General features: G+C 48.5%; 1 protein-coding gene across 4 annotated transcripts in view; it reads left to right on the plus strand.

The window, feature by feature from the left end:
• The first annotated feature begins 259 nt into the window (after window positions 1-259).
• Window positions 260-21,674, plus strand: part of Ampd3 (adenosine monophosphate deaminase 3) — a 44,701-nt gene continuing 23,286 nt past the window's right edge. For 2 of the 4 annotated variants that reach the window (XM_076846872.1, XM_076846875.1), the window contains exons 1-4: window positions 3,569-3,780; window positions 8,257-8,482; window positions 18,299-18,503; window positions 20,967-21,129. In XM_076846872.1, the coding sequence (XP_076702987.1) occupies window positions 3,723-3,780; window positions 8,257-8,482; window positions 18,299-18,503; window positions 20,967-21,129 (652 nt within the window). In that variant the 5' untranslated portion in view covers window positions 3,569-3,722. Of the gene's footprint in view, window positions 330-3,568; window positions 3,781-4,619; window positions 4,703-8,256; window positions 8,483-18,298; window positions 18,504-20,966; window positions 21,130-21,674 lie in introns of those variants that run through there. The other 2 variants (XM_076846874.1, XM_076846873.2) reach the window with 2 other exon arrangements.

The raw sequence follows: 21,674 nt of genomic DNA on the forward strand, positions 1-21,674 counted from the left end.
GCCGCGCCGCTCGCTGGCGGCTTTCCTGCGGAGGCGGCCCTCGCTCCACCCGCAGCGACAGCCTCGGGGGCTTTGGAGCCAGGGCTCGGTGGCGCAGCACCTTCGGGAAGCTTGGCCCCCGCCCCTGCCACTGGCGCGCTGCGGGCTCCTGCGGAGCGCGGGCCAGACCGCGGCCTGGCCGGGCCCGGGCCCGCCTGGAAGGGCTTCATTTACTCCTCAGCCCGGCTCCGCGGCGCTAGCTGTGTGCCCTGCCTAGCGTGTCACCTGCGCTGCAGCTCTGCAACCGCCTCCCCCCTCGGGCCCAGGCATGGCCCTGTCCTCCGAACCTGGTGAGTGCGCGCGATGCTGCACTGCTGACCTTGGGCCGGTTCCCTGTGGCCCCTGCAGCCCAGGTCGGGAGTCCTGAGTGCTCCAGGGTCGCGACCTCGGCTTGGGGCTTCCCACCCCACAGTGGTGGCAGAGCTGACCCCAGGCTTATCCCCTGCCCTATCCTTGCCTATGTTCCCGCCCCTTTCCTGGAGGTGGCCTGGGCTTCAGCGGCCCCAGGAGAGCTAGCTGCAGCATCCCTGATTCCTGGAGGCCTAGATTGGATTCTCAAGATTTAGCGAAATTAAAGGCCCTGGGACATGCCGCCACTTAAGTGTCTGGACAAGTTTCTAGGTGCTTGAGACCTGCCGGATGTGGGCAGCTGAGGTGGACTTCTACCTGGCGGCAGGGAATGGACAGGATGATGAATCATTTCATCTTCCTTCTGGCTTCTGGGGGTAGCCTTGTTTTCTGGTAGTCTGCTTTCTTCCCTTGAACTTCCTGGTAGCTGCTAATGGCTGGTCTAGGCTGGCAGTGGCCTCTGATGTGAGTTATGAGAGGTCCTGGAGTAGGAGAGGCTTGCTAACGGTCATGTCCCTGAACTGTTTGTGGCTGGAACCTTTCTGACTACAAATAAGCAAAGGAGCTGGGTGAAAGCTGGCAGCATTAGGAGGGATTTCAGCATGGCCCTGAGCCCTCGTTGGCTATTCCCCGGGAGAGAGTGACAAACATTTGGCCATCTTCAGGGAAAAGCTGACTGCAGCTGGAACTTGCAGAGGAGAAATTTATCCTCTGGCTGTGAAGCATCCATGCTGAGTGGCAGTGGAGCCACTGAGCCAGACAGCTTCTGTCAGCTCCTACTTCTCCGAGTGTTGACAGAAGGCCTGGGGGTAGTTGGTCTCTCCTGGCTGCCACTCTGAGGGGCCTGACTTTCTTTGGAAATGATAGTAGGGCACTACCCTCTCTGGAATTATGGCTCTTGTGTGGTTGGGGCATTGGGAGACCCTCTGAACTTTTAGTCCCTTTTAGCCCAGGCTTAGTCACTTGATCCTGGATAAGTGTTGAGCTGCTCTCACCCAAGACAAGAAGTTCTTTGAGATATGAGAGTTGTTTTTCTTGCCCTTGCACTTGCTGGATCACTCTTCAAGGTGGTCTTAACATCAGTCTCAGATCTTGATAACATCATGGGCAGACAAATGTAGTTTTGGGGTTAATTGGGGAGATACATTATTTTTTCTCCATAAGCTGCTCATTGGCTTTCCTGGTTCTTCCACCAAGCAGATTAATTGTTAGTTCTTCCACATCTTGACTGCATATTCAGGACAAGAGACAATAGTAACTGTTTCTAATGGTGATGAGGAACTGATTAAGGAATGGGAGGGGGGACACATGGTTGGAGTCCTAGATGTGTAGAGTTACCAAGAAGTAGCATTCATAGAGGAGAAGGCTGTTCCTCCTTCTAACCTAGCTTCACATTTAAACATGGCTTCCTTCTTCCTGTACCCAGGTAGGAACTTGGGAGAGTACCAGGCCCATAATCGTGCTTGATAAGTAATGCTAAATGAAAGGATTCCGTGTCTAGATTAAACTTTATGCTTATTTTCCCAGTTGGAATCTCTTTTATCTGATAAAATGATAATGAAGATAATAATGTTGACAACTAATGCTTACAAAGCACATACTCTGAGCCAGGTACTAGTCTAAGCACTTTATGTATGCTAATTTGTCATGGCAACCCATGAGGCTGGTATTTTTATCATTCTTCTTTTATAAGGAATAAAACTGAGGCACAGAAAGTTTAATCACTTACTTGAAGTCATGCAACTAAGTGGTGGAATGAGATTCAAACCCAGGAGATTGCCTGGAGTCCATGTTATTAGCTACTCACTGTACTGATCTTGAGTTGCCATAGGTAGATTCCTGTACAAAGCTCATTCACTTATTTGTGTTTTATACAATAGTTTATTCAACAAATATGTAATGAGTGCCTGCCATATTCCAAGCATGGGGATATAATTGTGAATGAGACAGGCAAAATTTGTTGTGGAGTTCATACTGAGCAGATAAAAACTCTTTGCCCAACTCCTTGTGTAAGTCACGGGCATCTCAGGAACAAGAAGGAAAACGGACCACTCTAGGCAAGCCTGTGCCTCTCTTTCCCAATGAGACATAAATAATTTGATTCCAGCCTTTCTGGTCTTTTAAGGGCATGTAAGTGATAAAAGTGAATGTAGCCTGGTTTCCCAGGCAGGGGATACAGCCTCTGTTCTGATTATTAAATATTGACCTGATGTCCATTCAATAGAGAAGTAAGGCTTTGGGCTTGGGACCAGTGTTCTTTAGCCTAGGGAAACACCTGGGTCTCAGGGAACAGTAACATGTTAGGCTCTAGGTGGAATCATGAGGTCCTGAGCAGAGCTTGCCCTCCTGAAATAGAGCTCTAGTTTGCTCCTAAATGGGCCCTGTTCTAGAAGGTGTTCCATCATTTAGCTCCAGCAGGACCCTTGGCTGTTGCCATACCCAGTGTCATCTGATGGAGCTGCTACCTGTCTCTGTCTAGACCCGATGGAGTTGAATCTGCTAGTAGAAATTATTATCCTCACGGTGGAACTGTGGAATGCAGTATTTTCCAAGCCTTCTGTCCTTTTAGGTTCCACAGACTGAACTTTGTTTAGACTAAAGCTATCTAGGATCTCATTAAAGGTACAGAATAAAATGACCTCAATGCATTGGACTCAGACCCATGGTTTAGGATGCTCCCATCACACTCTCCACCTGATCTTTCCTTTCTCCCAAAACACCAGCAGAAGAAATCGTTTGTCTCCTCCCTTCTGGCAGAACAATACTAAGGACTTGGATATTATTTTTCCCTCAGTCTGTAAGCCCGTTTAATTATTTAATGAATAAATATTATCCTCCTTCTACGCTGCTTGTAGCCTGCTGATTGTAATGTTTATGAAACAGCTGTGAGGACAGGTGGATCGTAATCTCTGGGTAGCCAAAGCCCAGCAGCAGCCCGGGGATCATGTGTCAACCCTGTAATCCTGCTCTGTGCTAACAGGAGTTATGATGTGGGCTCAGCAAGGCACAACATCTCGATTGGACATGAGGAGGTGACTCAGGCCCAAGTCAGGGCTACATCTAGCTTCTCGGTAAACAGCTGACCCATTCTTTCTGGGCTCTTCTCCCCAGGATTTCAACAGCACAACCGAAATAGCCATTTTGCTCATGGTTATTTCCCAGACGCACACAATTTGTCGAAGTCACTGGAAGGCCAATGTGCCTCCTCTGAGGCCTCCCCATTCTCCTAAAAGGCAGACGAAAAGATGCAGAGCTTTGTGCCTGTGACGCTGTTTTAATCCATCCTGCTTGGCTTCTGTGGGTCACTTGAGGCAGGCTCCACCTTCCCCAGGAGAATGGCAGAGTCCAGCCAGTTCAGGAGGCTGATCAGAGCTGGAGCCCACATAAGTGGCAGTAAGAAGGGAAGGGTGCAGGGCGTGGGCTCAGGTGGGCCAGGTGGACATATTTCTTCCGTGTGTGTGTGTGTGTGTGTGTGTGTGTGTCGGAGCTTGTCAGGCTGGTCTGTAATCTGTGATGTGTGGTTTCTTTCAGGTAAGAAAAGGATGTGTAGGGATGGGGTTGCTGCTTTTATCCCTGTGCTGTCCCTGCGCTGGGGCTTTCCCCTCTTCTGAGACTCTGTCCTCCCTGGGCAAGGAGGAAACAGTTCACGGGCCTTTCCTCTTTTAGAGGAGGAGGGGAGGGAGGACCTGGTATTGGCAGTTGGGCTCTGAGTTCCTGCTCCAGTCCTGGGGTGCCGTCAGGAGGGTTGGTTTGGGGGTGTCTTCTGAGAGAAGACAGGGCAGGCTGTGCCATAGAAGAAACCCCTTGGGGAGATGGGCCTGTCTCCAGGTCAGGCCTGAAGTGGGTTTCAAAACGGAAGCTGCACCGGTGATGGTATCTCCTGGGCTTTCAGGAGGATCTGGGCGTTAGAGAGAGGCGGTGGCTTATCTTCTGTGGTTGCTCAGGACAGCTGAATGTGCTGTTGTGTTGGGGGTAGTGGCTGCTCTATTTTCTTCTGTTGAGGACTGGGAGCTGGGCCAGGAGACCACATTCATACTACAAGCTTGGATAACCCGCGTTACCTGGGGCCTGTAGGGCTCTTGAAATTTTCCACTTGCATTTTGTATTCACGGGAGAATTTCCAGCCCAGACTTTTCCTGCTCACAGATATGCAAAGCAGAGACCTCCCACCCCAGCAGCGGCAGGCAGGACCCAGCTAGCTGCTCTTACACTGACTCAGCGCAGCCTCCAGGGCAGCACTAGCACCTGGCCGGAGGACATCGTTGCCTGTGTGATTCCCCAGGATCAGTCATGGAGTCTCCAGCTCCCGGCTCAGGTCTGTGTCATGGGTTCTATCAGAGAGCATCTGGCAAAGGCAGGAAACAGCTTCATTTGTGTAAGGAGGGGATTTCAGGGTCACTGTGCTGCTTTTCTGGAGGGGCCCTAGTGCTATGCAAATTTACTGTTTGTTGAAATTGGTGGCATTTTTAGAGCTTTCTAACTTCGGGACATTTCTTTATGCTCATCAGAGGGTGTCATATGTAACAAGAGATAAGCTGTATCACTAGCTGACCCATGCTGGCGAATTCACAGTTAAGTCTCACACGACTGCTGGCTTCAGCTGACAAGTGGTTGAAGGCCAGACACTATCAGGCAGCTGGAGCTGAACTCTAGTTGGCATCTGCAGAGTGGTCTTTCCTTGGCAGGCCTGGCCTAGCAGGTGTCTAGAGGTCTGAGGGGGGTTTGAGTTCTGTCAGGAAGGGTTGGCAGGTGGAGTTGTCTGTCTGGAATGTCTAGGAGACAGCACATATGTGGTAGGCTGCAAGGCCCACTGATGTAGTGCGTGGGTCCCTACTAGTGACCAGTTGTTTAAGACACTGCCATGGTTCCTGTGAGCTCTGTGAAAGAAAGACTTCCATGGGAAAGTGCTACTCCATGATCCTGAGGTCTAACATGTCTTATGAGCCTGGGTGGAGGGGCTATGGAACGCAGCATCTCCCCAGTACTTGATAGCAGGCCCTGTTTTTCTAGCAACAGGTATCAACTTCTCTTGGGGCCCAGTTTGATTTAAACTATTTAAGCTAAAGTAGAAGGGGGAGATCTTTTATAGAAAGATGCATCCTGAAAAGTATGTTTGAATTAACTTGAGCAAGCTGAAAATGCTTCAGGGTCAAAGCTGGCAGACTCTGGTGTAAGAACCCTTAGACATAAAGGACCCTCCTCCAAGTTGCCCATTCCTGAGACAACCTGCTGGGGAATGTCTGAGTCAGGCTGTGTGCATTTGTGGGGGTGGAGTGGGCAGGAAGGTGGTGGTGGGCAGCTTCCATGCAAGGCAGGAGCTTAGGCAGAGATGAATCTCAATGATACAAATCTCTTTGGTCTGGCCTCTTTCCATGTCGGGTAGGCAGAGGAGGGCCCTGATTGCCAAAACCTGATAGAATAAGATCAAGTTTATTTTTATTGTGTCCCCCCACCTTTTAAAATAAGGTCTTAAATCTATTCATTTTTCTTTCTTTTCTTTCTGTGTTTGTTTTAAAAAGTGACATTATTAGAGCATTAATTATCAAAATAAGACAGCCTTTACACATAGGCCATCCTGTCGTCTGCTCATTTTGAACATGTCTCTCCCTTGCAGCCCCTGTCCATAAGGGGATTCACTTTTATACCATAATAATCAAAGCACAGGTACATTTTCAGACATTAATATTGTTATTTACTATTATCTCACAAGATTTTTTAGAATGTGATTCACTGTCCTCATAATTATAATACTGGTAGCTTAACAATTTTTTCAAGTGTGTATGCTTTAATTTGGACATTTTAAAGTTCTTTACATAAAGAATACAGGTAATGAACTTTGTACTTTTTTCTTTCTTTAGATTCTTAGAGAAATTTCTAGAAGTGGGATTACCGGTCAAACAATGTGGGTGCTTTGTGACATTTGCTGCCCTTTATCTGGGCCTGTCTACTTCTGAAATGTGATGTGAGGACTTGGAATGCTGCACTTGACCCATGGAGTTGGAGTTGAGAGGTGGTGGGGGTATAGCTTTTTCTGGCCTGACTGGGCCTCCTGTGCGTGGTTCTTTATGCTGTTCCAGCACCCCCACCATTGGCTTCTCTGAACCTCTGTTCTGATTACCTCCAGCTTCCCCTTAACTCTGCCATTAGAACATGGCAATCTCCACAGTCAACTCTGTTCCTCTTGTTCTTTGCAGAGGCCAGACTCTACTGTCTTGGGTCTGCTCCCTAGACCAGCAGAGTTTGTGGTGGCTCTTCCTTACCAGCTCCCTCCTACCCAACTCCCCTAGGGAAAGGGAGGCCCGGGGAAAGTCATATCCCTGGGTGTGGAGGGAAGAAAAAATTGGTTTCAGAGTCAAGGGGCCCACAGACACCGCTCTAACTGCCCATTATAGCCTAATTTCCTCCTTCCTGTCTGTGTCATGAATTAGCCTCACACGCCACAGAGAAGACCAGCACAGTAAGCCTCCCCAGGCACCGGAAACCTCCCCGCTACCTGGAACTATACCACTTAGAACTGAGAGGGCCTTAGAGACTATTTAGTCCTGTCGTTTAATCTCAGATAAGAAAATTATGAGGCCAGGGAATGACTGTCCTGAGATGGCCCACTGAGCCCCCTCCCCTGGAATTAATTGCTTCCTCTTCCTGCCTCACCTTCATCTTGTCTGTCAACAAAACCACTTCTTTTTTAAACCCGCCTTAAAGAAACAGTGGTAATAGGTGGACAGGAAACTCCCCTTTCAGAGCTGCTCCTGGAGAAGGTGGCTTGTTGAAAATTTGGCAGAATTTGCCCATTGCAAGGTGTTGTGCTATTTGGGGAGCATGAAGAATCCCCGTCCCTGCACCTGAAGGAACACAGAGTAGCAGCACTACATAGTGGTTAAGGACATAGATGGACAACTGGGTGCTTGGGTTCAGATCCGAGGACAGAAGAGAGAAAGTTTGAGAAAAGCACAGACCTCTGCCAACTTATTGCAGGTGTGACCCTTAGAGAGGTCACTCTATGCCTTAATTTTCTCATCTGTAAAATAGAAAAAAAAGATTAACTGAGATAATAAACATAAAATGCTTGGCAGAGTGTACATATTAAGTGCTGTATAAGTGTTTGTAAAAGTAAAAAAGTAAAGAAAGAAAAGAAAAAGAAGGCATCCAGGTGATGAGAAAAACCTCCAGTGTCAGAGTTGGATAGGAAAAGTTTCTTTGAGGAAGTGTGTTTTCAGCTGGGTGAAGCATCCCTGTTCAAACCTTAACTTTATTTGCTGTGTCTTATTAGAGAATTCTGGAGATTTTGAGGGACCATAAACTGTGATAGCAGATTCTTTCTTAGCAGCCAACGTTCTCATTTTATGAATTGTAGAAGGCAGCTTTGGATTTACCAGGGCTCTGCTGTAATCTTGTGGGGCTATAAGCTCATTGTGAAACCCCGTGAGTTTTGAACTTCCTTTCTGGAAGAGGGGGAGTAAAGTTTGGTTAGTGCTGCATTCCTAATAACTTCACAGTCTGGAGGAGGGACGTTCTGAATTCTCCCCTGCCCCTACTTGGAAGCAAAGTCAGGAGGGCAGGCCTGCCATGTGCTGCAGATTCCCCAAGGTCAGGAAAATGGGACACCTAGTTGAATAGTTCATTTTCTGATGTCTGAGCGTTTGCTTTCCCATGAAACATGAGTGGCTCCATCCGCTTCACCCTTGATCACTTATGGAACTGATTTTGAAATGTGGCCTGCTGGGTTTGATCTGGGAATTCCTGGGTTGACAGCTGACCCAAGGATCAGGTGGAACTAGGCCTCACCTCAGTGCCTTCTGGCCCCCCACAGAGGGGACCCAGGACATCCAGCAACACATTAGACTCATGCTCTTCTTCTTTCTTTGCTAGCCGAGATGCCGCGACAATTCCCCAAGCTGAACATCTCTGAAGTGGACGAGCAAGTCCGGCTCCTGGCTGAGAAGGTGTTTGCTAAAGTGCTACGAGAAGAGGACAGTAAAGATGCCCTGTCCCTCTTCACTGTCCCTGAGGACTGCCCCATTGGCCAGAAGGAAGCCAAGGAGAGGGAACTACAGAAGGAGCTGGCGGAGCAGAAGTCTGTGGAGACTGCAAAAAGGTTTGTCCAGGACTTGGCGTTCATGTCCTGAGGCGTGGCACCCTGGGGAACTGGCTTGTCCCTGGGCTGTGTTGATTTCTTAATCAAGACTACTTACAAACTACTTATTTATTGAAGGTGATTTTGGTGCTTCTGTTGAGTGGAAAAGATCAAAAAACACTCTTTCTTTGCTACTATTTTAATAACAAATGACGTGTGGAAATACACTCTGCTTCCAAATGGTATTTCCCTTTTCTTTTTGGAAATTTGAGGATTTCTTGGGAAACACCAATTTTTATATCTTTTCATCACTGGACACTTGTTTGCATTATTTGTTAAGGTGGCTCCCTGACTGCCAGGTGCTGTACTGGGACTGCGGATGTAGCGATGCACAGCAGAGATACAGCCCCCACTCTGTAGAACTTACAGTGGGTCCAGATAATAACTAACTGAACAAATTAATAAAAGAATTACAAGTTATGATAGATGCTGTATCAGTCAGGGTCCAACCAGAAAGACAGAAACAATTTGAGTATCGGAAATAGGATTTTGGTGCAAGGAATTGGTTACATGGGTAGTAGAGATCGGAGGAGCCAAATGGGGGAGAGAGGCAGCCTGGAGATGAAAGGCAGTAGGGGCGGCCACCACCAGACAACCTAGAGAGACAACCTAGGCTGGAGCCTAGGGTGGGGTCACCCCGGGAAAGCTAGCACTGGGCTGACCTTTCCAAAGGGAACTGGAGCCAAGGAGGAGACCCGAGAGGTGCCTCCTGAAGCAGAGGTGGAGGCAGGAGGTACCATACGTGGCTCTATTCTTCCTGAAACTTCCAGGTTCCCCCAGTGGCTGCATTGGCCAGACCTAGGCCAGAAGCCAGCTGACACCCCTGGGAAACCGGAGAAGGAATGGATCTGAGGACAAACAGGCCTAGGATCAGCATGAGGGCCAGGAAGGAGATGAAGAGGGAGGGAGAGAGGGAGGGTAGGAGAGAGAGACTTTTATTAGACTGCCTAGTAAGGATGAGTTACTCTGAGGAGGTGACACTTCAAGGGTACAAAGGATCTAGCTATGTGTGGAGTCAGGTGGCTGCCTCACAGGTAGAGTCAGCCAGGGCAGAGGCCCCAGGTATCTTCAAGGAGGCCCACGTAGTTAGCGGCCTATTGAGAGACAGGCCATACCCTCCTGCTAGAAGGGTGGCAGACTGGCTTTGTGCTCCCAGATCACAAGTTTGGATCTCAGGCAAAGTGCAATGGGAAGTCCTCATCCTTCACGGCTCATCTCACCTGGAAGAGCAAAATTAAAGCAGCAGAAAAGCCTTGAGGAAGGGTCTAGTGGGGCTGTCTCCAGGTCCCCACCTGCCCAGCACATTGTAGATCTCGACAGCTAGTGTCGTGGAAACTTGAGCCCTCTCTGAGACCCAGTCAGGGATCAGACCTTTCCCAAAGCACCTCGTCATTTTAAAAGGCAAGTTCTTGCCTGTCTTGGTAGTATAGAATTCAGCATTCCCTTGACTGTTTTTGGAAGTAACAAGGTGACTGCGGGCACAGAGGCAGGAACAGAGCCTTGCCCTCTGTGAGATCAGTGCTTGCCCTCTTCAGGGAAGAAGCGAGGTGGGCAGTCCCCGGCTAGCACTGTGCTCCTCCCTAGAAGGAGGAAGAAAAGCATGAGAGTAGAGACCCTTGTCCATGCTGCCCTGGCATAACACTGGGCTGTCTGCAAGAACGGAGTGTCCTGCAGGGTCCTCTGTGTGTGATGAATTGAGCATTTTAGACCCTTCATATATGAGAGGGGGAGAAGTCCTGGCATTTTTTATTACCAGGAACAATAAGTGTCTGAGGACACTTTCTATTACAGAGTGACATGGGGCTCAACATCTGCAAAAAGAGACCACTGTTCTTTTCAATTCTCAGGATAAGGGCAAAACAGAAGCTTTCTCAGTCCAAATGGTGCTCTGTGATTTCCAGAAATTTCTCTGCAGACCCCTCTTCAGGAATTTGTTCTGTCCCTTCCTTATTTGTGTCTGTCTGCCCCACGTGATGTAAGCCCCTTGAGGAGTGTCTCTGGCTCCCACTGTCTGTTCAGGATCCACGGCCTTAGCTACATGGGTGGGCAGTGCACATCCAGCAGAGGCAAGATGCTTCCCCACTGCTACCACAACAGAGACTGCTGTGTTCTGCCACTTATTCACATGCTTTGTGACCTTGGGCAGATTAGGAAACTTCTCTGGGCCCCAGCTTCTTCCTCATCTATAAAGCATGGATGATGACAGTAGCTGCCTTCATGTAGTATTATGAGAAATGAGAAAGTTAACATGCAAAAGGCTTAGGACATTCCTGGGTCATAGTACGCCATGTAAATGACAGTAAACTCTCCAGCTTCCTGCTGCTGAGACGGCAGCAGTGGCAGCTTGCTGTTAGTTCTTACCCTGGGTGAAGTTCTGGGCGGTGTGGTCTACATTTATTTTTTCATCCCCACCTGGAGCTTACTGAGTGGACATTGTTAGTATTCTGACTGTAGATGAGAAGAGTAAGGCTCAGGGAAGTCGAATTAACTTGCACATAGTTAAGTGAGCGTGGGGACTGGAACCTTGTCTTTTAGCTTCAGATGCTATATCTTCCCCAGGAGACTGTCCTATCTGCAGGCAGGGCGAGTCTGTGGCTCCTTGGTGTGTGGACACTGGAATGACACTGCTGCTCCTCAGGATGCAGCTGCTGGCTTCTGAGTGACACAAGGGAACATAGTCTCAGCTCTGCCTGTGCCCACTGGCTTCTTTTCTTAAAGGCAGTCTGGGGCCATGCATATCCAAGTTTGTCTTTTAACTTCACTGCTCACTGGAGTGGCCTTTACATAGCTTTCCAATCTTAATATTTTTCACAGAGGACACCTTTTCTCCAGCAGCCTCTCCATCTGTGGCCCCTCCTTGACATTCTAGATGTGATTGGTGATATGCAGTCATCCTGCAAAGATCCCACAGACCTGGAACGAGTAGCAGATCTCCCTATACCCAGTCTGTGGGTTTATGTTTCAAACTGTGCATAAGCTGGGACTTCTATTTGGAAAATCCTGCCCCCACTTAGCCTGGTGCAGTGGTATAGGCCTGTAATTCCAGCAACTTGGGAAGTCAAGGCAAGAGGATCTTAAATTTGAGGCCAGTATGGGTACTTATCAAAACCCTGCTTCAAAAAGAAAGAAAGAAAAGATTTGGGGATATAGTTCAGTGGTAGAGTGCCCCTGGGTTCTATTCTCAGGACCACAAAAAAACAAAACAAAATAACAAAAACCCTCCCTTGCCCTGGTTCCTCTAAATATCTCTGGCACCTGGAGAAGGCTTTTCTTTACAACAATTTCCTTTTTCTCTCGCATTTAGAAATTAGCCAAAGTAAAGCAAAACACCCATGACTATGGCCATGTTCAATTTTTTAAGTCTAATATAAAGTCACAAGAAAGAATCATGATAGTAAACCAGCTTCTTACAAAAAGAAGAACTTGAGCAATGGTCAAGAAAGACGAATGAGCACCTGAGAAACGGAAGCCTGTCCAGGGTGGCCAGCCGTAGGGTCCAGGCTGGGTTCAGACACGGCCCTTGCAGGCTTGCAGACCCACCCAGGCTGCTCAGAGAGATGCATATTTTGCAGGCCAGTCCAGATCAGGAGCCAGCAGGACTCCCTGCCTACTTAGGAAGATGACACTGACCAGGTCCCTGCTGGGACTCAGGGCTTGGTGAGGGCCAGAGGGAGGGGCAGATCAACTGTGGAGGCAAAGTGAGAACCAGAAAACACTGGTGGTGCCCAGAGTTATTTTTCGAGTCTCAAATGCATTAGCCAGAGTTCATCTACTCTACAAATGTACATATTGGATCTTGGCTAACACTGGGGACAGCATGAAAAGTTTCTGAGCAACCAAAGTGCATATTAGGGCTCTTTCAGCTTTCCGGTTTCTTCTTCTACAGCTTTATTGAGATATAATTTATATACCATATAAGCCAGCCTTTTAAACTATGCAGTTTGATGTTTTTTTGGTACATTAACAGAGTTGTGAGACCATGGCCATGTTCAATTTTGGAACATTTTTATCACCACCCAAAGAAAACCTGTGTCTTTTACCTACCAACCCCACCCTGCATCTTCCCATCCCATCTCCCATCTAGCCTTACTTCACACAGAGTCTTGATAAGCGTGGTTATCTTGCTCTTTGTCCATGACAGGTTTAAAGAGCAAATTAGAAGTAGAGGGGAAGATTGCAATAGGGAGGATCCCAGAAGTCAAGGGCGGTGATTTTAAGTGGGTCTTGGGAGTCAGATCAACTGGATTCAAGTGACAGCCCATCGAGTCCACTACTGTGTGGACTTGGTCAAAGCTCTTAACTATCTGAGTCTGTTTTCTGATCTGCAAAATGAGTGTAATCAGAGGACCTACCTTGTGAGAATTAAATGAACGAATCCACATAATCTCCTCGGCCCACTGATGGGAGCTGCTCTTATGGTCCTGCTTCTGTTATTGTTATTACTTGACAGTCAACAGTGAGGGAGGAAACAGAGTAGTTAGGAAAAGCAGACAGGAGAATTCAAAGCACAGCAGTGTAGGGACAAAACACCTCTAAGATCATGACCAGATAATACAGGGATGACCCTGAGTCATTGAGAGAACTTTAAGTTATGTTCAGAAAACTCTGGTTAAGAATGCAGGACTTACGTATTTCATTTAAAAAATGCTATACCAAAGTTTTGTGGTTTTTTTTGTTGTTGTTGTTTTTAAAATTAGGACATAAAAGAGGAATGACTTTGTAACTTTGTAATCTAAACATCTAGCTATCCAGAACAGCTACTTCCCTAAAAATGTGTTTTTTTTTTTTTTGTTGTTGTTGTTTTTGAGACAGGTCTCACTAAGATGTCCAGACTGGCCTCAAACTTCTAATCCTCTTGCCTCAGCCTCCTTAGTAGTTGGGATTAGAGGCATCTGCCATTGTACCGAGAACATTTTGAGTAAAATAGATAAAACTTATTTGTTACGAAAGCATAGCACAGCTAACATTTTGTTAAGTCATTTAGTATTATGAAACTTCTTAAATCGGGGATGGGTAAACTCTTTTTAAAAAAATTCACAGCCATGGACAAAGAAGCTTCATTTGAAACAGCCTATTCATCCACTTTAAAAATTAGGAATAGAGATTGTAACTCTTAATATAAAAGGCTGTAAGAATGGTGTTTCACTTTGACCTCTGGGGTCTAGGGAGGAACAGTAGCTGGGAAGGGTTGGGAAAGGGCAGTAGAGACTGGGGTAATGGTGGGGAGACAAATGGAGGCTATTGGGGTAGAGAGGGAAGAGAAGATAGAGTAGCTAAGGGAGAGACAGAGTCAGGTACTATGAGTCTTTAGGCCTGATGGGCTTCAGAGTGTGTGACTCAAAGTTACACCCACCTGGTCGGGCTGTGATGCTGGTCACCTGGCTGTGCCCTCAGAGTTTAAGTGGTCTCTGTGGGGCCTCTCCACTCTGCTCAGCATGCACCCTGCACCATGGTCAACTGCATCCTCATTCTGTCTCCAGATAGGCTGGGACCTCTGGTCTCAATCACACAGCAGGTGCCAGCTCTCCACTGTTCCCCTCCTTAGACCAGGACTCCCAATTCTACATGGCTCAGTGCAGTGACCTCAGAAGCACCAGGAGCAGTGAGCCTGTGGAAGTGGGGAATACCTCCCTACCCCGCGGCGTCCAGATTCACATTGTTAACAAAACCCTCCTGCCTCCAACCTTAAGTAGTGGTGCCCATCTGGAGGCAGAGAGGCTGCCAGGATGGTCTGAGTGTGCTGGGGGAGGGGTTCAGACAAGCCTTCCCATTCTGCAATGTCCCCCTCTCCCTCCATCCTGCTGCTCCACTGGTCCCACCCCCAGTCAGAATTAGGTATCTCCTTTGGGATCCCAAAATATCCTGGGCATCTCATTACACATTGTTAATAATTTGCTCAATTGCCTATGTCCATCTCTGCTGTGACATAGCTCCTGGGGTCGAGGGTTATATTTGATCTACCTGTTTTCCCTCAGGGACTGACCTGTGGTAATTTATGGAAAGAAGTGGAGTGCATGTGCAGCCTCCCGACTCCTGTGCACTTCTGAGAGCCTACCCCCCTCCCGCCCCCGCTGCCTGGCCATTCCTGGACGGAATGCACAGGGCAGTGGGTTTTAGAAGCCCCTCAAGGAAGACACTAGCATTTTTCTAGAATGAAGAACAAGTTGGTGGGGGGGCTGATGGTTCTAGAGTTTAGCACAGAACCAGATATTCTGGAAGGCTCAGGGGTGCCTGCTTCCCAGGCTCTGAGGAGGGCTGGGTAGTGGACAGGGTAGGAATGGGGACATCATGAGTGGCAGGGGCAGCTGAGGGCCATGGAGCAGGTGGGGGCACTGGACAGGTGCTGGGAGATGAAATGCTGTAATAACTCACACGTGACTAGATCGTCTTCTCGTCTTAGGGGTCTGGTCAACAAGAAGGTCCCTGTGGCTCAGGAGGACCAGCTGTGTAGGGGATGACAAAGCTGCTACTAAGCCCAGGTCCTCAGGCTTGGCCAGAGCTGGTGTCCTCACAGCCCCACCCCTGCCAGCTCCTTGGCAGCAGTGTATTTGTACATGTGGTTGGAAGAAGGAGGGGGCGGGCCAGCTGTGTCAAGAGAACTGGCTTACCCTAGTGCCCCAAGGGCTAGCCCGAGGTGTGGACAGGTGGCACTGCAGACGGACAGTGTTGGCCCATCATGAGGAAGTACTTTCTAACAGCAGCAACAGACGGTGCTTTGACCAATGTCGTGTGTGTTTGTGTGTCTGGCTCTGGCCTGGCCCAGAGTGGGTGCTTGGCAGATGTTTATTGAATGATGATGCTGATGTCTTACGCAGAAATGTGGGGAACCTTGTCACTGGAGGCATCCAGGCAAAGGCTGCCTTAGTGAGAGGTTGGGGTGCAGAGCCTTTAAGGTCTTTTGTAGCCAGGAGACCCCATGGTTCTATAATTCAGATAAAGATTATGGTGACTTCTTATGTGTCCTTCTTTTGTTATGGTGACTCATGTGGGGCTTCAGACAGCCTTGGGAAGGAAAGAGAGGCCCATGTGTGGACATTCATGGGTAGTCACACGCCCACACACTCAGCTGCCACTCTCCAGCTCTCCTGTGTAGATGGATACTAGATATGGGCCTGAGGTCCGCAGAAATTTAAAAATACTCCCCCTCCAAGATGTCCCCCTCTAGTCTCCAGAGCCTGAGAATATGACCTGTCACTCCTGTGACTGTCATGACATACGGCCCAGTTGAACTTAAGATAGGGAAGTTGTCAGGGGGCCTGATCTAATTTCGGGAACCTTTCAAAACAGAGATCTCTCTCAGGTTGAGAGTAGGCGGGGAACTCAGAGAGCTCTGAAGTACTAGAACATACAGCCCTCCTGGCTTTGAAGACAGAGGGCTAGGTGTGAGGATCAGAGTGACATCTGCAGGAGCTGAGGTGACCCCTGTCCATCAGCCAGCAAGGAACTAGGGACCACAGTCTCACCACCATATGGAACTAAATTCTACCAACCTGAATGAACTTGGAAATGGACTCTTTCCCAGAGCCTCCACACAAGAGCAGTGTGGCCAACATCTTGATTTTGGTTTTTTGATGCTCTGAGCATAGAGGCCAGTTAAGCCCAGCCAGACTTCGCACATGCAGGACTGTGAGTGAATGAATGGTTATTGTTTTAAGCCAATAAATGTGTGGCAGTTTGCTATTCAGTAATCAAAACCGGCTTCTCCAGTTTTTTGAGATACAAGCTCCACGGTTAGCTTCTGATGATTCCCAGGCCCTGCTCAAGAGGAGTGGGTGCTGAGGAGATGGCCCATCAGTCTTTAAACCTACCTTTGTGCCTGAAAGGTCTGAGCTTCCGGCCTAAGGATGTTTGTATGTGACAATCTGAAGACCAAGGCTGGAGTCATAATGGATGTCTGCAAGAAGGAGTATTCTCTGGGCACCAGTTGGCTTCTTCAGTGGGACAGAAGGATGTGGACCTTCCTAGGACAAGCCTGGGAGGCTCTTGGCTTGTGCAACCTTCCAGCTTTTGGCCTGTGTTTTTTTAAAACCTTTCATACCTGTTGCTCACCTTAGAAGTCACCTGCTACTTCTCCTTGGTAGGCCTCGGGCAGCATGGGCTGAGGCATACAGGGGTGAGGAGGTTTGGCAGAGAGACACAAAACAGTGACTGATGGGAGTTTCCTGGGACCTAGCTGAGCCTGTCAGAGGATGAGAGGACGCCCAAAGCGCTGGCTCTTAGATGGGAATGTTCCACAGATGCCAAGGGAGAGCCTCCTTGCTCAGGGTGACTCTGCTCTGAGGAATTATGGTCTGGTCTGAGTTGACATCTAACATGGGGCAGGATGCTGACTCAGCTCCCTGTGATGGACAGCAGCTGGGTTTCCTGGAGTTCCAGCTGAGTTTCCCGAGGTAGCTTAGTCTGTTATTCAAGGCCAGGGGAAGACACAGGTAACCTCCCGAGAAGGGGCCACCTCCATCTCTCAGGTGCAAATAGCCTTGCCTCAAAGAGGTGGTAACACAAGTCTTTACCATAGGCATGAGAACCACAGGACCGTGTGGCATGTGGTGGGTGTATAATTAGAGGAGGTGAATTGTGCTTCCTGGACATTTGGCAGTTGAGGAGACCTGGGCAAGTGCCAGCAGGAAGACAGCTATTTCTGGGTGAGCCTTGAGGCCCCCTTGGGGATCAATGCATTCTCCACACCCTGCGTCACCACTGCCTGGGGAAGAAGAGGGATTCCATGGGCTCTGGTGGGTCCTTGTTATCACTAAGTTCTTTGCTGGAGGCTGTAGACCCTGGTTGTGGTGGAATAAATCCCGTGAAGTTTCTGAGCCCCTGAGTCATGAAGTGGGGCAAGGAGTCTGCTGGCTTCTGACTGGTCACTGTGGTTGACAATACCAGAGACTGGATGCCACCCGAGGCAGAAAGAGAAGTGGGAGGGAGATTTGCTAATTAGCCTCGCCCAAGTGCTGAGCAATTTCCTTCCTGGGGATTCTAGGATGTGGAGTGACCTCAGCTGAAACATAACTATTTTGTTCATAAGGAAGGTGAGGTCATCCCAACTCAGCATGAACGTGCAGCATTTTAAAACAGCCTTGCGCCCAAGAGCAAGTGAAATAATCTTTTGGTGCCAAGGTGACAGGTCCAGAGGTCCAGTCTTGAAATTGAAGCTGATCATTTCTTTTCCTTAACAGCAGGCTGGGGAGAGCAGCCACCTTGTTATGTGACTTTGTGGAAACCCCTTTCCATTGTGGGATCCCTGACTCCTATTTAAAAAACAGGGAGGTTGGGCTAGCTGATCATCTCTATCTCTTCTAAATCCAGTGCCCCAGATTTCCAACTTTAGGAAATGCAGTGTGATTGCCTCTGTGTTCCTGTTCACAGACCTTCCTGAGACTGTTCGTGTGTCGGGCCTTAGATTTTGGGTTTTGTGAGGGTAATGTGCTGTCCTCACACAGGGCCTCACACGGGGAAAGCCTGGCCGATTTAACGTTATCCTCACTTCCATTATGCACTGCAGTGGTCTGCATCCATCTGTCTTCTGAAGCATTTGCAGACACAGCCACTGCAGTTCATAGTGACCACAGGTTGGGGCATCTGGAGGGCTGTGCTGAATCTCATGCAGAGTTGTGTGTAAAAGGGAAGGCATAAGTAATTAGAAACTTCTTAATGGTAGGGCCAGCACCCGTGATTAATCATAGCAAAATTTTCTTGCTCTGTACCTAATAAAGATTGCTTATGGCTCACCTCAATCAGCTGCTGATGTCTCCTGCTTTCCTTGTCCTTGGTTCTTAGAAAGAAAAGTTTCAAGATGATCCGTTCCCAGTCCCTGTCTCTGCAAATGCCAACACAGCAAGACTGGAAAGGCCCCCCAGTGACCAGTCCAGCCATGTCTCCTGCAACCCCCGCACCCCCTGGAGCCACTTCCCAGCCCACACCAGTACCCTACGCCATGCCTGAGTACCAGCGGGTCACCATCAGTGGAGATTACTGTGCTGGGGTAAGGTGGCCATGAGAGTGTTTTATGGGCTTTGCATGCAGAGGCCAGGCTCAGTCTGTGGGTGTCTGTCTGGGAGGTGGTGAGAGGAAGTGCAGGAGTCTGAAGAGGAGGAGGAAGGGTCCTAGCAGAGGCTGGAGGGTGTGGAAGTGCTCAGGGAGCTGCTCCAGCCCTGTGCAAAGGGCCCAGAGCTGCAGTCTGGAACACCATGGCTGGGACCTGTAAATTCCCTATGTTCTCCAAGTCCAGAATGCTGCCCTCTGTCACCACAGCCAATTGAGCAGGGTGCCAGCTTGGGTGCATCAGCATTCTCAAACGCTCAGCAGATTCAAAGTTATGGTATTGACGGATTTGTGTGAAATCGTTTATGGCCGACTTAGCTCCTCTTAACTTGCTTAGGGTCAGTATCCTTAAATATAGGCCAGATCCCCTCGACCAGGAAGAGAGGGTCTTGGTTAGAAAATGGAAAAGTTTTTCTTCCCCCCATTTAACAGTTCATTTAGAGGTAATGCCATATAAAACATAAAGAACTTTCTTGTTTATTTATTTGTTTTTACAAATGCATAATATCCCATGGTGTGGAGGTACTGCAAATTATGTTAAGTTCTTGGAAATGGGAATTTGATTTGGAAACAATTCAGACCTTTTTGAAGGTCAGAATCCTGGCCAAGCCTTGGTGAAAGCCGCAGGTGTGTGGGCACAGCGGTGGAAAGGGAGAGTGGAGACGGGCTGACCTCAAGCTGAACGAGAGGACATCAGCCTGAAGCATGAACTAGCTTCTTTCTGCCAGCCTGGCATAGAGTAGGGAAGGGGCTCCTGACCCAGGCAGTTAGACTTCAGGGAGCTACATGTCTGTGAGGAGCAGGCTCATCTTGCAGATCTCCTTGGCCCCAGAGGGTCTGCTGCCAGCCATGGGGCCTGATTGGCTGCAGCTCCACTGGGATCCTGAGCACCCTCACTGATATTCTTGGCTGTGGCCTGAGCCCCTTGTTATGTGAATCCTTTGGTTCTAGGGAGCATGTTTAGCTTTTCTGTGGTCAGGAACATAGTTTTGTTGAAGACATTTGTGTCTGCTTACCTATCCTTGCTGCTCTCAGAGGCCATGCCCTGGAAGGTATAAAGTGGCATTAATATGTCCCCTCTTGTGGGGACATTTGGAGGCAGGAGAGAAGATTCTGCCTTGACAGAAAACAAGGAGTAATATTTGGTTAAAAATGAGTGGTGGGGGAGGGTAGAGTTTTAGCTGTATCCACAATGATTTATTTACACTTGTAAGACCTTTGAAACATTTATGAGAAATGTGAATATTGATAGCTCTGGAAGGTAGGTGCATGAGTATTTGTTATATAACCTTCGGTGCTTGTCTGTAGATTTAAAACATTTCAAAATTAAAAAATGATTATTTTATTAAAGCAGAAGAGGAAAATTCCAGGCCCAGCCCTTCTCACTCCATGCTCTTCCAGCATCTTGCACCTCCTTCTCTGTGTCACTCACCCCCTGTCCTGTCTACCGCTTGTGCTCCTGAGCACATTCAGATTTCTGTGATATTCCTCCTTCCCAGACCCACCAAGATAAATGAGCCCGTTGGAAGTTAGGCCTGTGTCTCCTTCATCTCTGTATATGAAGCAGCTCTGGGAAAGCAGCTCATCTTTCTTTGGGCTTTGAGAATCAATCAGAGCTGAGTCTGAAATTTGACTTTGCAACATTCTCATGGATGATTGATCCTTTCTGGACCTCAGTTTTCCCACTTTAAAATGGGCTGCTTTGAGGAGCAAAATGACATCTAAGGAGAGGTCTAGCACATAGCACATGCTGTTGACTGGATGAGTTGGGTGATCACCAGATTTAATCAGAAGCCTGAGTTGGCAAAGCAGTAGAATGGCCATGCAGAAATTCTTTGTGTGTGTGTGTGTGTGTGTGTGTGTGTGTTCCCAAGACCACCCCCAAGTTCAGTGACTTGCTGGGAGCACTCTCAGCTTGGCATCTAGCTGTATTCAAAGCTAGCTAAGATTTATTAAAGTGAGAGGACACAGAACTAACCAGAAAGGAGAAGGTATGTGGGCTGAGGTCTGGAGGACACCAGGTGCAAGCCTGCAAGGGTTCTCACCCAGGGGAGTCACCAGAACATAGAATACCTTCAGCATCTGAGTGTGACAACATGTGTGAAGTGTTGTCTGCCAGGGAGGCTCATTAGCCTCTTGGTGCCCAAGGTGCTAGGTCTGCTCACACACCTATAGCTCATGTCCAAATTCCAGACTCCCAGGAGGAGTCTGGTATCCAGCATAAGCCATATTTTTTGTATAGTTTAGATATAGTGAGCCACTCATTGATCATTGAATCGTGGAAATTCTCCTGAAATCCAGGGTCCCAGGTGCTGGCCAAGAGCCAACCTTGCAAGCAGACCCTTTTAAGCACGGCAGTCTCGGGTCTGCTGCATGAGCCCTTTCTGCACGCCTCCCTCTGCAGATCACTGTGGAGGACTACGAGCAGGCCGCCAAGAGCCTGGCCAAGGCCCTGATGATCCGGGAGAAGTATGCACGGCTTGCCTATCACCGCTTCCCGCGGACCACAGCCCAGTACCTAGGTCATCGGCGGGCCAACACGGCACCCCTGGAAGAGGGTCTCCCAGGTATGGATCCCAGGCAGGAAATGGGGCCCCATGTATGGGTTTGGCCCAAGGATTGTTGGGGACCTTTTGCGGGCTGAATGTATTTTCCCCACTGGTGTTTTGGGGATGGACCCTGGTGTAGACTTCTGCCTACACTGGTGCTTGCTGGTCCCCTGGTCAGTTTTATGTGTCCTGTGTGCCTGGTCAGTTTTATGTGTCCTGTGTACCTGTCCTGTGGTAGTTAAAAGAAATGAAAGTTCCTAATGGTGGGAGTCTGACAGGGAGGTAAGAATTCTCAAGTGGGACATTTAAAACAACAAGATCAACCAATAAATGACCAGCTGGAGGTATTATGGGCTGGGGTGGGAATCGAGACAGAGGGCACCTTCCTGGGGTAGGGCAAGTTGACTCTGGAGTCTAGCACACCTGTATATGGGTTCTACCAATTTCTTGGACCTTGAACAAATTGTTCTCTAAATCTCCTATTTTTTCAATCTATAAAATGAGAATACTAATAATATCTATCTCCTAGGACTGTTGTGAAGATTAAATAGGCAAATACCTGT

Source organism: Callospermophilus lateralis, chromosome 2, assembly GCF_048772815.1.
Source record: "Callospermophilus lateralis isolate mCalLat2 chromosome 2, mCalLat2.hap1, whole genome shotgun sequence".
NCBI lineage: Eukaryota > Metazoa > Chordata > Mammalia > Rodentia > Sciuridae > Callospermophilus > Callospermophilus lateralis.